The sequence below is a fragment of the Emys orbicularis genome, chromosome 16 (genome assembly GCF_028017835.1).
Source record: "Emys orbicularis isolate rEmyOrb1 chromosome 16, rEmyOrb1.hap1, whole genome shotgun sequence".
Lineage (NCBI taxonomy): Eukaryota > Metazoa > Chordata > Testudines > Emydidae > Emys > Emys orbicularis.
The window spans coordinates 20,598,032-20,617,744 of NC_088698.1; the positions used below are offsets into that span (position 1 = coordinate 20,598,032).

The 19,713-nt window shown below is 43.6% G+C and overlaps 1 protein-coding gene across 5 annotated transcripts in view; it reads right to left on the bottom strand.

Moving 5' to 3' along the window:
* Positions 1 to 13,510, bottom strand: part of SFSWAP (splicing factor SWAP) — a 111,623-nt gene extending 98,113 nt beyond the window's left edge. For 3 of the 5 annotated variants that reach the window (XM_065417555.1, XM_065417554.1, XM_065417556.1), the window contains exons 1-3: positions 13,266 to 13,348; positions 10,576 to 10,745; positions 9,862 to 9,999 (exon numbers count right to left, since the gene is read on the bottom strand). In XM_065417555.1, coding sequence (XP_065273627.1) covers positions 9,862 to 9,999; positions 10,576 to 10,745; positions 13,266 to 13,294 — 337 coding nt within the window. In that variant the 5' untranslated portion in view covers positions 13,295 to 13,348. Of the gene's footprint in view, positions 1 to 9,861; positions 10,000 to 10,575; positions 10,746 to 13,265 lie in introns of all 5 variants that reach the window. The other 2 variants (XM_065417552.1, XM_065417553.1) reach the window with 2 other exon arrangements.
* Positions 13,511 to 19,713: the final 6,203 nt, after the last annotated feature.

Consider the following 19,713-nt stretch of genomic DNA (forward strand, 5'->3'; position numbering starts at 1 on the left):
TGATATTAAAATGCGGAGTTATTCACAATGTGCACTGAAGTTGTATTTGGATGTGCTGCTTTAAAAGTAAAGGGTTGGGGTTTGGAAGAAGGGCTACAAGAATGTTACGTCATATGATCACTGAATCAATGAAAAGATAGGTAAATAAATCCCATAGAAAAAAGATAAAAGGAGGCAGGATAGACATATACACAATAATGAACTGAATAGAGAAAGCAGATGAGGCGCTTCTGTGTTCAGCCTGTCTCATAATACAAAACAAGGGGACATTCAATAAAATTAAAAGGTAGCAAATTCAAAACTGCTAAAAGGAAACACTTTCTCCAAACAATGGGCCTGTGGAATTGATTGTCACCGCAAGAACTTAGTAAGATTTAAAAAAGCACTGGATATTTTATGACTCTAGACATTCTTGTTATCCATAACAGTTTAAGATAATATGGGAAAGTATATTAAACCACTATGGGGCTTCGGCAAATCTCTATTATATATCAGGATGAGATCTAATGTGGTGTGATTATGTCCCACCTGCCGACTGCAGGGTTCTTGCACCTCCCTCGAGCAAGGATTCCCTAACTGCAGTACATGTACTATGGTACATGAAATTCAAGTTCCATCCATTCACTTTTTTAAGGTGATATGTGAAACAATAAAGTTTGAGAACTGCTGCTTTAAAGCATATGACACTGGCCAATGTCAGAGATGAAATACTGGACCTCATATCTGAACCAGCATGGCAATTCCTATGGATATTGCACCCCTTAAGTAAAAACAAACAGTTTTCATTCTAGTCCAACAAAAGCAATGATTGAGATAGCATTTCCATTCAAAACCTCTATTTTGAGGCACTTGCAACCCTAGAATTCATTAGTATTCTTCATGCTACAGAGGCAACTGAAGCAGAGCTATCAATCAGGGCAATGTCAGCAGACACCCCCCCTTCATCTTCCCAACAGATGGCTAATTCCAAAACTCCAATGATTACTTAATAAAAGAACATTCCAGAGTAAAGTCTAATTCCAACATAAATGTGTTAAAATTGAATTTGCAGGAATGTGAATGTTAATGCAGATCTATTTAACCTCAAAAAATATCATAGAATGGGTGAGAGTAGCAAATAGTCCTTATGTGAGGAAAAAGTGGTAACAAGTAAGAACTTTTACTTTCTTGGGCTTAAGCCCATTTGCCAATAACAACTAAATGAAAATATTGTAGCTAGCAATGCAGCTAGCTACAGAGAGGCATAGAAAGAAACTGGCTAGTGAACTGATAAAAAAATATTCTGAATTTAATATTATAGGCTGAGCTGGCACAAGACCTATTGAGATTGCCTGACATTTCCCATTATAAGACCTTGTTTTCAGTTATTTATAACTTTGCAAAACTAACCATTTGGGCTGAAATTTTCTATGCAGCCTCAGGCTGTTCATTTTTTTTTTTAATTTCAGCCAAAATGGTTCAGCCATTTCTGGGAATAAGGGTAGGGGAAAACATATTGTTTTACCCCTGTTAAAATCTTCTGGCAACCTTTTCTTTTGAATGTTCTGGCGCCCCCACACTTTTGAGAAGGGACTTGAAATTAGGTTCCAGGCCTGCTGATGACCTATGTAGATACATCTCCAGAGCAGGTCCACACTATGCACCGAATGAAACAGGGGTCTTGTGGAAAAGACAGTATGTGAACATGTAATTGAAGACTAACAATGTCCTGCAGAAAGCGGCCAAATTAATTTGCACTGGTAGTGGTTTTATGACAAGTTGGCTGGCTTGTCATGGGGTGCAGGCTACAAGTTGAGTTAGTAAAACTTGACAGCTGCTAACAATCACTCTGTGCAGCCTATGTTATTTTGTAATGTAGCTGTTCTCACTTGAGCTGAGTTAACTCTGCAGTGAAGACATAGCCAGAGATAGATCTCATAATGCTGCTCTGAAGTGAACTGATAATCATATGGCTGCTTTACAGATTTCATCAAACTGCTGAGGCCTTTCAGACGATAAAATGACCACTAATCTTGAAGAATATATCCTAATTCCCAAGGAGGTTATAAACCTTTTGCCTTGTTTTCCAAGAGGCATTCAGATCTACTTAACAGAATAGGAAGTGTTTCCCCATGCATCTACACAGAAGGGGGGGGGGGGGAGGAGACAACTGAGGATTTCAAATATACTGAACATCAAGAAGGAAGGCACAGGCTAAGCCAGGAATTTTCATTTTTCTGAACACTGGAAAAAAGGAGTAATATTTCCTGAGAGGAAATTAATTCCTTATCCACCTTCTGTGAAACTCTGGTCTGCACACACCTTCAAAATTGTCTGTGCGCAGCACTTACATTCAATACAGCTACAATAGCTCAGCTATTCTCTGTGCCAAGTTATATTGATTAGAAAGGCAACAACATGGAAATGATGGTCTCAAACTGATGTGATATCAGAGTACTGAAAAGCAAGTTACGCTTCAAAGAAGCATACCTTATTTTTACCTCAAAAGGTTCTACTTGATTCACAAGGGGACACTTGCTTAACTTTGGTGGTCCTGCCGAGTAAAAGAAACCTGCAACAGATGACCTGCAGTGATTGACAGAACTTACATTGAGTACAACGGTGAATCTGTGTGTAAGAACTTCAAAATAGCTGGTAATGTGGCTTTGTTGGCATCTATATTTCTGCCTTTATATATATATATATATATATATATATATATATATATATATATATATATATATATATATATATATATATATATATATATATTCCAAATCCTTGTTGATGCTTCCATTACATAGTCAAGAAAACATCTTTTTCAGTGATTAAAATGACCTTATACTTTGTTCAACTCTCTCAAACTACGCAGCCTACTTGAGAAAGACTGAGTTCTAATAAAGTATTGGATCTTGCACTGAACAATCTTTGCCACTAAGAGTTTGAATATATAGAAAGGTCTTGAGTTTTCTTGGCCAGTGAGGTACCAGTGGTATCACCTCAGTTGCTTCATCATGGTTTCTCTCCAGGGTACACAGAATGAGTAGGCACACAAAGCTGGAATCTCCATTTTGGTTTTCATGTGTTTTCCTTCCAACGAACTTCTTCATTTCTGAACTCTCTTCTGATACAATTCTACCAGGGGGTTTTCCCACAGAACCACTGTCTGGCTAAATATAATTGACGCTCCATTTCCCTTGCATCATGGTGGACCTGCTCAGTTGGCATGTTAGACTTCCCTCAGATGTGTTTTACAATAATTCTGAAAGTCCATAGTCATTCTTAACTCCAGTATAAGTTAACTCAGAAGTTTAGGTCCAGTTCCTGTGAAAGTTCTTTCCCCCCACATTTATGAGTTTTCATTGTTTCATTGTTTTAGTGGAACATAACTATCATGGGAAGTCATCATCATGGAGGGAGGGCCAATTTCCCAAGCAGCCTGGGCCAATCCCATGGAGGCCTTTTAATATGAGGCCAGAGATACTGACATGGACTTTTATGTTTAATGTAGTATCAGTTCAGATAATAGTGCTATGGGGCAATATGTTCACAGAGACCTGTACTGCTCCGTGAATAGGCTGATGGATTTATCAGCTGAAGATTTGAGGATGGATAGCATCTTCATTCCAAGATGAATCACTCTGCATCAGTAGCATGCTCATCTGACTGGAGACGTGTTGATTATGAACATGATCTTTACTTGATTCTGTGTAAAGTCAATATCAATATATCATAACCACCCAGCTATTCAATGGGCGACCTGCTCTGGTAACACAGCATCCTTCCTGAAATTCATTCGTGGGATCAGTCCTTTAGAACAACACTGTGAGTCTCAAGTGAATCCTGGCATGCAGAATCATTATCACCTCTTTCTTTTGATTGAACCCTGATTGAAGAACTGGAGGACCGGCATTGGTAATAGCTTTCTTCAGTCTTTGTATTCTCTAATGAAAGAAAGGCTCTTCCACTCCATGAATCTCCCAGCTAGGTGAGACTGAATTACTTACCCATGTTGATACAAATAATATAATAGAGTAAGTAGGATTGTATCACCATGGGTAAGAAACCTTCCCTAGCAAATGGGAAGGGTCCTAATAGTTGTGAACAAAAACTTTCAAACATGAATAAGTTGTAAATTGCAGTGCTGAAACATTCTGAATCTATACAAATCTGATTTAAGGCCTAAATCCTAGCCTCAGTGCACAATCAGCCAAGCTGTGCATCTTTCTGGCTCTGTTTCACCCAACTTGTGGCTGTCTGGTTGTTGACTGGATTGAGAAAATTTACAAAAGATGACTTTCTTCTGCGCCAGTATTTTTCTCCTCCACAGTTGTCTATCTTAGTGACATGCTAAGATTCTGCATTTTCTGAACATCTGCTTCTCCATATGCTTGGTAATGGTTCTCACCTTAACCTCAGCTGACACCATTAGCAATTTTGAGGATATCTGCATTCCATGTGTGCATCCTGTGACTGATGTCATAAGCCTTTGCAGAAAATTTTAGTCTACATTTTATGTGAGTGAACCTTTGTGTCTGAACTGCTCTATCACATCAGGACATGAAGTCTATTTCAAGTGTATTTAACTTAACATCACTGGCATCTGCAGATGATGTTTCTAAGTACTGAGACTTCCTTCAGCCTGTTCTTTCAAAAAGAAATACAAGTTTGAGAGGATTACAATACCTTCAGACAGAGAAGCAATAGCTGTATCCAGTTTAGGTAGCTGGAAAGTTTGCCTTTAGGGACTATAAACGCTTCCTGCTCTGCCTGCTGATGGGTTCACTACCCTCCCTGCAGCCCTAATAAGTTTTCCAATACAGAAATGACAGCAAATCAAATATTCTTGTCTCAAATTGGTTGGGTAATATATGCTTTGCCTTTTATTTCGAGTTTCTTTTTGGGATCATTAATTGAAGTAGCTCAAAGCAGCAAGTGTTTGCTTAGCATAATCTTATTTTTCGGGTTGCAACAGGATCAGTTCCACAAAATGCTTCTGAAATAAATGTAGTCAAACTTTACTAATTCTGGGTCACTGAGAACGAAAATGATGCTTAAAATTGTTGATTGGCTCTAGTTTTCAAGATATGCTATTGGGTCAGTATATACGACCCTTGACTTGGGAATGGCGGAGGATAAGTGAGTTATAAAGAGAAGGGATCTCAATTTAAACCAGAAATGACTAAAATACATCTTTGACTGGATCTATGAATAAATCTATGACTGGGTTTGGACAGTACTTGCTTTTTAGGCAAAACAATTAATGATGCAATCTGAAGCTGGTATTGCGTCATACATGATAGGAATTGCATCACGTTATTCCTAGAAGTCATGGATGATGCAATCATAACGAAGCTTACATCACTCTGCTGAATAAATTGCCCTATATCAGCTCTAGAAATCATACAGTGTCGTGCTCTCTTATTTGTCAGTGTTTGATTTTGCAAAGGGACACATTTCTGTTTAGCCAAAGTGAGCAGAGATGCCTCGTACTTGTGTGAACAGTGCAGATAACTTCTGCTATGTTTGTGGTGAAGTGACTTTTGCATCACAAAAGCGCAGTATAACCACTATGGTTAAGAAAGCCTCTCACCTTTATTTTGGCTGCAAAATTGGAGATCAGGACAAGAGGTGGGCCCCACACATATGCTGCAACACTTGTGCAACAAATCTTCGCCAGTGGTTGAACAGGAAAAGGAAATCTAGGCCTTTTGCAGTGCCAATGATTTGGAGAGAGCCAACAGATCATACCAGCAATTGTTACTTCTGCATGGTGCCTCCAGTTGGGAAAGGTGTGTCAAAGAAGAAAAAGTGGACTGTGCATTATCCAAACATTCCATTAGCTATACGCCCAGTACCCCACGGAGAAGGACTGCCGGTTCCTGATGCACCAGAATCATTCTCACTTGAGTCAGATGAGGAAGAAGAAGAGGATGAAACTTCTGGTCCTGAACCATCAATGTCACAGGACCCACATTTTCTCCCATCCTCTTCCTCTGAACCACTCCTCATAACACAAGGTGAACTGAATGACCTTGTCAGGGATTTGGAACTACCCAAGAGTAAGGCAGAGCTGTTGGGCTCCAGACTACAGCAGTGGAATCTCCTGGCAAGTGATGTTAGGGTTTCCATGTTCCGTGACCGTCAAAAGGATCTTGTCCCATTCTTCTTCATGGAAGGTGATCTTGTAGCCTGCAACAACATCGATGGTGTGATGACAGCCCTCAACATCGTTCACGATCCAGATGAGTGGAGACTGTTCATTGATTCATCAAAGACGAGTCTTAAAGCTGTTTTACTGCATAATGGCAATGTTTTGCCATCAATTCCAGTTGGTCATGCAGTCCATATGAAGGAAACCTATGACAACATGAAACAACTTTTGAGGTGCATAAACTATGACCAACATCAGTGGCAGCTTTGTGGCGATTTGAAGGTTGTTGCTCTCTTGCTTGGTCTGCAGACTGGATACACAAAGTACTGCTGTTTTCTCTGCGAATGGGATAGTCGTGCAAGAGATTGCCACTACATCAAGAAAGATTGGCCACTCCGTCAGTCATTGGAGCCTGGGAGGAAAAGTGTTCAGCATCCACCACTTGTTGAATCAAGGAAGATTTTGTTACCACCCTTACACATCAAGCTGGGTCTGATGAAGAACTTTGTCAAGGCCATTGACAAAACACAAGCAGCTTTCAAGTACCTCCGTGGAAAATTTCCAAGGTTAAGTGAAGCTAAGTTAAAGGAAGGTGTCTTTGTTGGTCCTCAGATTCGTGAACTTCTTCGAGATGATGCATTTGACCATGCACTGCGTGGCAAGGAAAAGACGGCATGGAAAGCCTTCCAGTTAGTGGCAATAAATTTTCTCGGAAACAACAAGGCAGACAACTACAGGTTGTTGGTGGAAAACCTCCTCCTCAAGGCATACAAAAGCCTTGGTTGCAACATGTCACTAAAGATACATTTTTTGCACTCTCATCTAGTTTTTTTTCCACCGAACTGCGGAGCAGTGAGCGACGAGCACGGCGAGCGATTTCACCAGGACATTGCAACAATGGAGAAACACTATCAGGGCAAATGGAGCCCATCAATGCTCACAGACTATTGCTGGACAGTGACAAGAGATGCTCCATTTAATGAATACAAGAGACAAGCCAAGAAGCTTGTAGACACTGAATAGGACTAAACTATGTACAGAATAGTTTTTTGCCTTTTGTTTCATAATACATTTTATTTATATAACCCTTTTGCTGATTTTTAAAGTGTTACATAAACAGGACAGGTGAAATATTATCATGTAAAGCAACCATAAACACATGAAAAGACCTAGGTTTACAATTTATGATTCAAACTCTACTATCTACTCAATATACATAGACATAAAATGTAAAAACTTAAATATCTTAGAAACAGTAGCCAGTTGTTTTAATTGTCATATTTGAATTCAGCACATCAAAATACATAATAAATAGCACATTTTATCTCTGAAGCAGACGACTTCTCAAAAATTGTAGACCAGTGTTATTTGAGCATGTGTAAGAGGTCTCCATAGATCAGGGGTCAGCAACCTTTGGCACGCAGCTCGCCAGGGTAAGCACCCCGGCGGGCCAGGCCAGTTTGTTTACCTGCCGTGTCCGCAGGTTCAACCAATCGCGGCTCCCACTGGCCGTGGTTTGCCGCTCCAGGCCAATGGGGGCGGCGGGAAGCGGTGCAGGCCAAAGGATGTGCTGGCCGCCACTTCCCGCCACCCCCATTGGACAGTGGAAGCCGCGATTGGCCGAACCTGCGGACGTGGCAGGTAAACAAACCGGCCCGGCCCGCCACAGGACTTACCCTGGCGAGCTGCGTGCCAAAGGTTGCCGACCCCTGCCATAGATTCTCAGATAATGACCTTAAGTAGTTACTGTTCACCTCACTAGGTTGTGCACAATTCCCCCATGTGAGGCAGAGAATGCAGATGAACCTCAAACTTGCTCTTGACCTCCTTGGATTTTTCAAGAGATTTAGGCATACATGTTTTCATCAAGTCACAACATCACTACAAAATGCTCACACTGAGAAAAAGTAAAACTTCCTTTGGAAAAGAGCCTTACTTGAAGCTATTTTTTACATATATACAAATTTTGATGCTATTTCCTCGGATGGCTGATAGCCACTTGTCTCATAGTGATTAAAAACTAGTGCTAAATAGGCAGAAGAGTGAGAGAAAGTTCTTGCAGCCTCTGCCTTGAAAAACAGAAGAAAAACTTATATTAGAAAATAAGGGGCAGGCAGGCCCCCTTCAGTGACACTGCCGTGGATTGAGAGTTCAGTCCCAGTAAAGTGTAAGAAAGTACACAAGCTTCTACAGGGAACTGCAAAAAGGATTTAATAGGGGAAACTTTTAAAAACATTACAGACCAAAGAATAAACAGACAAATGCCAGGAAATTTACAGATCAAGAGCTCTTTCTTCAGCCCTGATTAATTCTATCATCCCTTTTTATTGCCTGGGTCTCAGAACACCAGGCTCTCTCACACACTGCAGTAAGCAATCATTTTCAAATTGCTAAGTAATGTAGTTACATTCATAGATGCCCCAACTGATGATGGTAAAAATCAAGAGTGTTGAGACACTCAATACAGCAATATTTTTAAAGCACACAGTGAATTTTGTTATAAATGCACAGTATGTTTATTGAAAATGAAATAAAGGAATACAACTCTGAATTTCATGGTATCTGCCGGTTACAGACTCCTGTAATGGCACTTTAAAGAAAAACAACTTCAAAAAATTTAGGATGATGAATTTTAAAAACCATTTATTAATAGACTATAAATTATACATCTTAATTTTTCAATATTCTTCTAATACAATTGTAGGAGGGTTTTTCAGTTGCCCTATTTATGTTTCATGGGGTCTTTTCAGTTAGTCAGTTTCCTCCTACTGATTATAAACAAAAGGCATACAAAACTAAAATAAGATTTTTTTTTCTAATTTCTTGAATTTTAGTTCTTAGCTGTAACAATAATTTTAGCTCTTAGATGTAACTTTTCAGATAAATATGATTTTCAAACTGAATGTAGCCCTTCAAGCCAATTTTAAGTTTACTTTACGTAACTATTTTGCATTTATTTCAGTTGATGTGTTTTTAAAACAGTGAAACATATATTCTTCCAGCTTTCATATAAAACCCTTGCCAGTTAAGGGGGTCAATGAGGGCTTGATGACATTTCCAACATAAGACACAACCATCTTCCCTAAACTACCGTCATAGCATGAGAAAATTAATGCCAAATGATGACAACTATAGACCATATTATTACAGTAATGTGCATAGAATGAATTGGGAGACCCATTGTGTATTACTGAATTTTGTGAATAAGAACAATTAAAAAAACAAAGATAATGCATCACCAAGTTTATTGTTTCCTTATCTTGACAATTATGGCTTTAATTATAATATTTTGCAGTAACTTGGAAAAAGTAATATTTTGAAAATATAATCTAATCTATTTAAATTAAGAACTCACTGAAGCATCTCCTATAAGAGCTTTGCTGAGATGTTACCAACTTTTTTAAAAAGCCCTCAAATTATGATATGTACATTTTAGTGAAGTATGGATTCACAACTTGCAACTGTAAAAGTACACCTCTACCCCGATATAATGCTGTCCTCGGGAGCCAAAAAATCTTACCCCGTTATAGGTGAAACCGCGTTATATTGAACTTGCTTTGATCCGCCGGAGCACGCAGCCCCGCCCCCCCGGAGCGCTACTTTACGGCGTTATATCCGAATTCGTATTATATCGGGTCACATTATATCAGGGTAGATGTGTAGTAAGGGTAGGTGAAGGTGCTTTTACCTTTCCCTACCAATCCCCAATGTTTATTTTGATTCCTCACCTCTTTCTCTGGAGGCCTGCTGCTCCTCCTCCTCCGTGGGTTGTGAAGGATCATAATAATCACTGCCATAAGTGAATCCCACGGCATTATAGGTACCATCTTCTGCTAAAGCTTCACTCAGTCTCTTATATTCTTCCTCTTGAAGAAAAATGGAAATTCTAATTACTACTATGAAATATAATTAATCTACACTATTTCTAAAAAAAAAAACAAAAAAAACCGCACTATATCAATGTTTTCAACCTAACTTTTAGATAAAAATTATGTTCTTCACACTTTAGGCACAGTAATTTTTGCCAGCAAGTTTGTGAAAACCAAAGATAGCAGAATGCATGTGCCTTTTGTTGATCATTTCCTCCTGCTGAGATAAAGATTTTTGTGGTTATACAGTCTAAGATAATTAAGGAAAATGCAAGAACATTCAGTTATACAATACTGTTAAAGAAGAACAGTTAAAAGGATGGTGGGGGGTGTTTTGTTTTTTCAAATCCCAGCCTGCCCTCAAAATCTGGGCAATTTCTGTGTGGATCTATATATAAACTATCCTGAGGTCCTCTCAGACAGGCAAAGACTCCTGTTTTTCGAATCCACTGGGTACTGTCAAGATAATATCAGAAAGAATGAGTATAAAATGAGTGGGAGTAAATTTAATGTTTTAATTATTTAAATTTAATTAAATGTGTTCTAACTCAGGAAAGTTTCCTTGAGCAATACCTTGCCTCGCCTCCTCCTCAAGCAAGTCCGTATGCAAGGCTAAATACCTCTCTTCATCACAGAGGGCATCTATTCTAGCCTCCTCTTCAGACAATTGATAATCTCTGTTCCACGTGGAATATTCAGCGTCATATTCAGAGAGGTCATGGAGGTGACCACGTCCATCATACCTGCAAGATGAAAAAGCTGGTCAATGCAGAAAACTTAGGGTTTGGGTTTGTGTGACTACTTAAAAATACTTACCCATTAAAATGAAAAAACACTAATGTTAAAATGTGACTCATTTTAGAAGTTACATTTAATTTTGCTACTCATTTCACACCAACTATCAAAATGAAATATTTTAATAGTCTAAATTCCTCTTTAACAGAATAATAAAAAGAGTACAATTAAAGGCAAAAGTATCCTTTAATAGTTTAAATGGGATTCATTTCCTTAATAGTTCTTACCGTATATGGTTCAACCAACCATTCAATGTCACTTGCAAAATACTTTTTCTGGAAAGTCAAATAGCTTACATTCACACAAACCCGAATACATAAATACCTATCCGTAAGAACCAAACGGTCGAAATTTTCTCGCTTCTTTCTGCTAGTCCCGAACTCTCAGGAGAGATCTTCACCAAAGAAACTTGCGTCCATTGGAGGTAAAATCATGGCTAGGCTCGGCCCCTAGCCATTTGGCTGAGGAAATAAGTTCTGGGTTATGTGATAGAGAGACAAACATACATAGGAACAGTAACATATACATGCAATTTAAGGAGGTTCACCATAAAAATGGCACCAATAACCAACAATGTGATTTCATCTCCTAAGCAGAAATGGTTTTGTGTGCAGAAAAAGTGCCGCATTAAGATAACGTTTGACATATTTCTCCTTTACGTATCAATATTAGAAACCAATAGATAATAAAGAGATCGTAAACTTCACTCCGCTGGTTAGTCTTCACACACACAATTCTTGACTGAGCCATCTTGCTAAATCAAAAACAAAGGAAGTACATATAACTAATAGAAAACGTTATTGAGATATGTTGGTCTTGTTAATCGAGGTGTTTATCCACAGGCAAATTTCTGCCCCAGTCTTCCCACAGTAATAGGCTTTCTTCAACTGGGGGAAAGATTTCATGCTGTTGGGGATAAAAATCTGAATTTCCAAAGGAGCTGATAAGGTTAGTGCATAATGTTTCATCTTTTGTTCATAAATGCAAACCTCCTTAACTTACAAATGTAGATTGTTATTGGTTTTAAATGTTATGTATACATACATGCACATACTTAGAGTTTGCTCCCAACAATTTCTGCAGCTGTTCTATCTCAGGCCACTGCTGTATGAAACCACAACAGCCTTAATTTACACCATGGAACTGGCTAATGAAATTTCTCATCACAAAAATAAACTACTGTACCATTAGATGACAGGCCCCATCACTAAGCTTAAACTTCCATATCAACAATAACATACAACTATAAGAATACACACTGATTAATTTCTGATCTGTTTTCCAATTTAGATGTTTGACTTCAATCAGTGAAATCATAAATGGGAAAGACCTGTTAGGTTAACTACTCCAAACAAGGCATCGTGAATCTTTTCTGCCCAGTCCAGTCTCACATAATGGGGTTCCAACCACTTCCCTTCAGTGAATATTCATTCCAATCAAGTAAATGTGGTTGTGAACCTAGGACCTGGAAATCACATGTAACCACTGAAAGAGGCCTAATGAAGTGGGATTGAGGGAGCAAATGCCTACAGTATGTGATGTGATCCTTTTCAAACCAAAGCCCTTCAGGTTTTCCCACTTGAGTCTTCAGGCCCAACCACAACTGCTTAAAGCACTGTGCTTTTCAAGCCCCCACAAAATACTCCTGACCTGATTCTGCACCCCCCTCTCAAGAACCACTGAAAAGCAGGTTTTGAACTAATTCATTCCTCCATCTGATCCTGAGTTGCTGAATTGGGGGGGGAGGGGGGGAAGAGATCAAATAGCCAGATCCTGTTAATCCCTCAGACTATGAGCTGCTAACAATCACATAAACAACCAACAAAGCAACTTTTTTTAGTTGAGGATAGAAATCTGAAATTCCTGGGAAGGAAAGCTAATTGGCCTAACTGCCACAACTCATGGCATGACAAGGGAGCAATCAGGCCAGGGAATCCCATCAGCACTTTATGGTCTAAATTAAATAGAGAAATTCAACTCAGCCCAATTTCCCTCTCAGTGCAAATAACCTCTCCCACCTCTTACTTATGGACCCCACGATTTAAGTTTCTGATTTAGCATTCCCTTATAGCAAGAGTCCCCCTTGTTTTGAGGTGAAAAGCTGCTTGGGGTTTGATTTGAAAAGGAGCGGATTATCCCCACCCCTCCCCACATACACCCACCCTGCCAGGGGGAGGGGACCCCAATAAATACCATCTGCCAGAGAAAGGGGAGAGACTCCTAATCCTGCCAGAGAAGGGGACTCCCATACTCCCCGCCAGAGGAAAGGGTTCCCCAGCATCGCCACGGGGACACCCAACCCACTGCCAGGGAGAAGGGCCTCCCCTTAACGCTGCCAGAGACGAAGCACTCCCCCACTCCTCCTGCCAGAGGGAGGCCCCCACACACCCCGCAGCACTGGGGGAGGGGCAGAAAGAGGCTATCACAGGAGATCTCGCAGCAAAGGCGGGGGGTTGGGTTGCACCGACCTATCGATCATGATCTTGGGGTCTCCCATCCAGGGAATGAGGTGCCGGCCCTGCTCCTGGTATTGGGCCTTCTCGTCGTCCCGGAACAGCTTGCAGGCATAGCCGAACACCAGCAGCTCCACGCGGCTGCCCCCACCGCCTCCTCCGGGGGGCCCCGGGGCCGCGCCCCCGCCGGACAACAACATCAGCGGCGGCGGCCCTGCCTCCTCCACAGTCCGGCGAGGCCCGCCAGCGCCTCCGTACATCACGGGAGGGTGCGAGGGGAAGGCAGGGAGCGCGCTAACAGCGAACGAAGCGAATCACCCCGGCCACTAAACCCCCCACCTCCACAACGCCGCGGTCGCCATCGCCCGAGACAAAATGGTGGCCGTTCCGCTTCCGGTCACAGGCGGGGTAAACAAACGTCTGGCTTCCGGTAAACAGCAGATTCGTCATAACTCAACAAGCGATGGATTAATTTTGCTGCGCGCCCTGGGGCCGAGTGTGGGGGGGAGATGCAGCCAGGCAGCTGGCCCGGGGCGGGGAACAAATGGAGCAAGGCAGGGTAGCTATGACATGAGAGTGGCGAAACTGTCCACGGGAACTGCGGGGCTGGGCCGCGGGAGAGTAGAGCAAAGGGAGGGGAGCTGGAGAGAGGGATCGGTGGGGAGGGGAGCAGACGGGGCTATGCAGGGACATCAGAGGGAGCGATGGGTGAGGGCAGACAGGGCCATGGAGGAAGGGGCATCAGAGGGAGCAGTGGGGGGCAGGTGGAGGCTATGGAGAGGGGCATCAGAAGGAGGGGGCAGGTGGGAGCTATGGGGAGGGGCATCAGAGGGAATGGTGGGTGGGGTCAGGGGCAAAGGGGCTATGGAGAGCAGCATCAGAGGGAGCTGGGGGGGCAGTGGCAATGAGGGAGACAGGTGAGGACTCTGGGGAGAGCATCAGAGGGAGTGGTGAGGGGCCGTGGCAGGTAGGGGCTGTGGCGGGGCATCAGAGGGAGCTGTGAGGGGTGGGGACAGTGGCATTGGGGGCTATGGGGGGCATCAGAGAGAGCTGGGGGAGGCAGTTGCAATGAGAGAGACAAGTGAGGGCTCTGTGGGGGCATCAGAGGGAGGACCAGTGACAGTGCGGGGGCAGCCGGGGCCATGGTGATAGAGGGGCTGGGGCACATTGAGTGCTGGATCCCTGGACGCAGACAGGTGAGGGTGCAGTGGCGGTTGGGAGGAAGCTATTTCCCTGTGGCAGAGCAGGGCCCGGGTTCCACTGTTTCTGGAGCATGTATGATGCCTAGAGACTCCATGATCAAGCTGCTGGGGAAATTGCAAAGTCCAGCACTCAATAGTTAGGAAATGCCAGTGGTTGCCTGTGCGGCCTGTTTGTCCTTGTTCCTGCCCCAGCCCTGACACCTGTCCCTTCCGTCTGCCCCCCATACACTAGTTTGTCCCTGTCACAGCACAGTCCTGTCTCTTCCCACCCATGTCCTCATCATTGTCCCATTCTCTGTCTGATCTCAGGCTCCTTGTCCCAATCTTCCTCCTCCATGCTGCCTGGGCTGAGTCCATGGGAACGCATTGAAATCCCAGGACAGAGAGTTTCTGTGGTCTCAATTCCTGTGCATAGCAGGGAATACCAACTGCAGCAAAAGTCTTGCTCAGTCTTGTATCCCTGGGCTCAGGGCTGGGGCAGGGGGTTGGGAGGCAGGGGATTGGGGGACAGGAAGTGGTGAGAAGTGCAGGCTCTGGGCGGAGCATCAGAGCCTGCACATAACCATGGTTAGTGTAGATGGAGACTTCAGAAAATGTAGATGCCAAATTCTAATACATTTCTATTGAGCATGTGTTAACTGAGATATTTTTCAAAGGTTTGTAACTTGCCCAAATTTGGGTGCATTTTCTTGGATACACCACAAGGCATCCTGACTAGGGTTGCCAGGTGTCCGATTTGCGACCGGATCACCCGGTCAAAAAGGGACCCTGGTGGTTCCAGTCAGCATTGCTGACCGGGCTGTTAAAAGTCCGGTTGGCAGCACAGCAGGGCAGGCAGGCAGGCTCCATGCATGGCCCCGGGAATGCGGACGGCATATCCGGCTCCTAGCCGGCAGGGCGGACAGGGAGGCTTCATGCGCTGCCCCTGCCTGCAGGCACTGCCCTGAGGGCCAGCTCCGCAGTTCCCATTGGCTGGGAACCGTGGCCTGCGGGCAGAGCCCTTGGCTGCTCCTCCGCCTAGAAGCCAGAGGGGCATGTCACCACTTCGCGGCAGCCGCCTGAGGTCAGCGCCGCCCAGAGCCTGCACTTCTCACCACTTCCTGTCCCCCAACCCCCTGCCCCAGCCCTGAGCCCCCTTCCACACCTTGAACCCCTCGTTTTTGGCCCCAGCCCAGAGCCCACACCCCCTCCCACACCTCAACCCCTGGCCCCAGCCCTGAGCCCCCCTCCTGCACACCAAACCCCTCGGCCCCAGCCCGGAACCCTCTCCTACACCCCAAACCCCTCATCCCTGGCCTGCGCCATCATCTGGAGCCCTCCCCCTCTCCCGGACCCCAACCCCCTGCCCCAGCCCGGAGCCCTCTCCTGCACCGCAAATCCTTCATCCCTGTCCCTACCCCAGAGCCCTCACCCCTCCCGCATCCTAACCCCCTGCCCCAGCCTGGTGAAAAGGAGCGAGTAAGCAAGGGTGGGGAAGAGCAACGGAAGGGGAGGGGATGAAGTGAGTGGGGGCAGGGCCTCTGAGCAGGGGGGTTGGGGCAAGGGTGTTCAGTTTTCTGCAATTAGAAAGTTGGCAGCCCTAACCCTGACACCAGAGTAATCCAGCCTGCCAAATTTCAAGTCCTTGCACCAGAGCATGTAGGCACTAGAGCTTCTCAATGAAACAGTTATAAGAATTATTTTAGCATGGAGAAAACAATGTGTTTTTCCTTAATCTCATTTGTGGAAACAATTGAACTATTTTTGTTGAAACTTTCAAAAAAAAATCATCTGAAGTAGATACTCAAAATGGAAAATTTCAGTCCCAATGATTAAATTTTGGTAAAGTTATAATGTCCTATAATGGGAAGTGTCAGGCAAACTTAATTATAGACAGTGCTACCAGTTCTGCCCATAAGGACAACTCATTGGCTTCCTTGTACTTACTGTAGCTAAAGGATTTAATACATTGTTTAAAGATTATGTGGTGCACAAATATTGACACAGAGCTGAGTAGGGCTGCATCTCTGAGCATGAAGGAAGCCTGCCAAAATGTGAATTTACTTAAGGAGAAATCTAGAAAATCCCTTGGGCACTTCATCTGCTTCTGTAGCCGTGAAATTGAATAATAATACATTGTGTTTCTATAGTGCCTTTCAAAGTGCACTACAAAACCTAATTAAGCTTCACAATCCTCGATTTAGTTAAGTAAGACGCACATATAATTTTATATACACATATAATTTCACCCACCACTGCAAAGCAGTCACATGGTCAAGTGAGCAGTCAGTCAAACTCCTCCTAACAGGAGCAGGTAGACAGGGATTTACTAGAATTGCTGTCGCCATCCTTAGCCTTGCAGTCGAGGGTCTTTAGGTGTTTGATGTGCTCTCTGCTCTGGACACCAGTCAGGTTGATTCCCACCTCTGCCAGCTTCTTAGAGAAGTTCTCAGACACGTGAGGATTTTGGATGCTTTTCTCAAAATCATTTTCTTTACATGATTCACACTAGTGGTTATCCAAATCCCTGGGGTGCTCCTCTGGCCAGATAGTAGGGCACTGGAAAGGCATCTTCTAGGGTACAGCTACACTGCCCACTCTTTGTGCCCACTGCTCTACCTAGCATGGGTTTAAATAGCAGTGCAGATGGTAAGTTTAGATGAGTAGAATGAAGACATGCCTGAACCCTGTGGGTATGTACCCTACATGCTTCTCTACATGCCCAAGCAGTGCATCTCCTAGCTACACTGCTATTTTTAGAAGTGTTGTGTGTCCTGCTGCCAAAGCCTTTCCCCACTGCAGGGAAAGACTCCAGCAGTGGGAGAAGTCTCTGGCATGGGAAGACAGAGAGGAAAGGCTCTGGCAGCTCCCCATGGTGGTTGCCATGTGCTGTGATGGAACGTAGCTAGCAGAAGCTATTTGTTGACATCTGCACCATTCATGACTAGTTTACCCTGCAAACTTAAAGCATTGGTTAAACATTTTAGCCTCATAGTAAGTGTATGGCAGAACCAGGAAATAATGAACAACTAAGACAATTTTCTGAGGGCCAATATGTGGGATCCATCCATCTGACACTTGCTCTGCAGAAAGGGGGATCAGTGGCCTCTGTAACGCCATCCCATTTCATTCTGATCCTGAAGAGGGTGTTAACTTAGTGTCTGAGAACCTCACAATCGTTAACATATTTCTCCTTACAACACTGCTATGAGTTAGGAAAGTACTATTACCCCCATTTTACAAATGGGGGATCGAGGCACAGAGAGACTAAGGGCTTGGTTCGGAAAGGGGACTTACATGTGTCAATGCCTAGCTCCTAGGTGACCTGCCATCCAGTGGAATTCACAGTCCTGAGTTAGGCACCCCGGCTCCCCAGAGATCATCAGGGACCTGAGAAAGGGATTCACAGAAATCTGAGTTGGAAGCCAGCTAAGCTAGCCAGAACTATTGTGCAGAGGAAAGGGGCAGGGCTTAGGTCCCTGATCAGGGAAAGTACTTGGGAACCTGCTATCTGCTCAGAATTCACAGCCATGAACCCTCTCCTGGAGTGAGGCAGCTAAGCCAGGTCAGCCCTTCCTCATGAAAAACAAGAGAGAGACATACCCACCCCATTTTAGCCAATAGTCCAATGGTTAGAGCACTCCCAGGGGAGGTGGAAGACCTGTTTTCCAATCCCCACTCTGCCTGCTTTGGAGCAGAGACTTGAATCCACTTCTCCCAGGTGAGTGCCTAAACCACCAGACTACCAGGTATTCTGGGGTGGGTCTTCTTCAGTCTCTCCTGCTCCAGTTGTTCCACTCTGTATACTAATTAAATATTCATTGGGTGAGAAAGAGAGAGAGTGTCTCTATAGCCTGATGGGCAGGGTCCTCCCCAGGCCATGGGAGCGTCAGGCCAAGTGCCTTCTCTAATGAATATTTAATTTATACAAAGTGAAACAGCTTCATCGGGAGAGCTAGAGAGCATCCCACTTTGGAATACCCTGTAGCCTGGTGGTTAGGGCATGCAGCTGGGAGGTGAAAGACGTGCTCTAACACCAAGCTATGTGGTATTCTGCAATGCACACAGCAAGTCACAAAAATTCCCAACCAGGTTGCCCCCTGCTGTCTGGTGTGTGTTAGGCATGCTCCAGGCATGCCCACTGAACAGATCCCAGCCAGTGAGATAGGCAGGGAAATGCCTATAGTTTTAGAATCCCATTGGGGCATAAGCATGAATTAAGTGCCAGTCGGCTTGGTGGTATCAGGACTGAGGTGGCTTTGCACATTCCCCTCGGCAGAAAATTTAGGTTCCTGGAGAAAACTACACTGAAAGAAACATAGGCGCATCTTGAGCAAGCGTCTTGCCTAAGGTCACATAGGAAGAATATCGTGAAGCTGGGAATGGACCCTGGGTCTCCCAATTCCTGTGCTAGCACTGTAACCGTTAGGCAGACTTTCAGGGCTCTTAATGAACCAATGCTCTTGACACTTTTCCATTGGGCAACAATAATTATTTTTCCTTCAGCGTTTGTAATGAAGTTTAAAGTTAATTTGACTACTTTTATTTTCTTCTTTGTGTGCACCAGCATCAGCACTGATGTTAAAAACACTCCAGGGAATAGAATTGATGTCACTGGCCACATTACTGCAGTCTTGGAAAACAGTGATGCAGAACAGATATCAGAATAGACCAACGAACCACATTTATTAAGGAGAAGAGCTAAACAAACCACAAGATACAGTGTCTATGAAATCCAGAACGCAGCCAAACAGTTTAACTTCAGCAGACTGTAACGCAATACCAATGGGAGAAGATACTCTGAGGTAAACTACAGGCTTCTGCCACAAAGCCTTTCTATGGCAAAATGCCCATGCTGCCTCAGTTCCTGATGATTATCACAGCAGAGTTATACCTTAAATTAGCCCCAGCTGGCCTTGTTGGACCTCAAAGAAGCCAATTATCAGGCAGTAGCTGACAGAATTAGTTTCTCTCTTGCTGGATGAAGTTGGGATAAGAATATTTATTATTTTCTCCAGCTTGTCTTAGGTAAGATATCCTACTTTCATTTACTTGGTGGGGGAGAAGCAATAAAAAGTTAATAAAGTTTCCCTTTCTGAGGCTGACACCTGTCTCTTCTCCCTAGTTTAGCAGAGGTGGACATGGCCCTGTTCAGTTTGCCCTTAACTCAGAGGAACAAAGGATTTCCTGTGTGCTTGCAAGGAGGTTTCAAAAGAAAGCATGCTGTGTTGATAATTAACTATTGTTTGTACCCTATCCATATCATATGCACTCACACACTC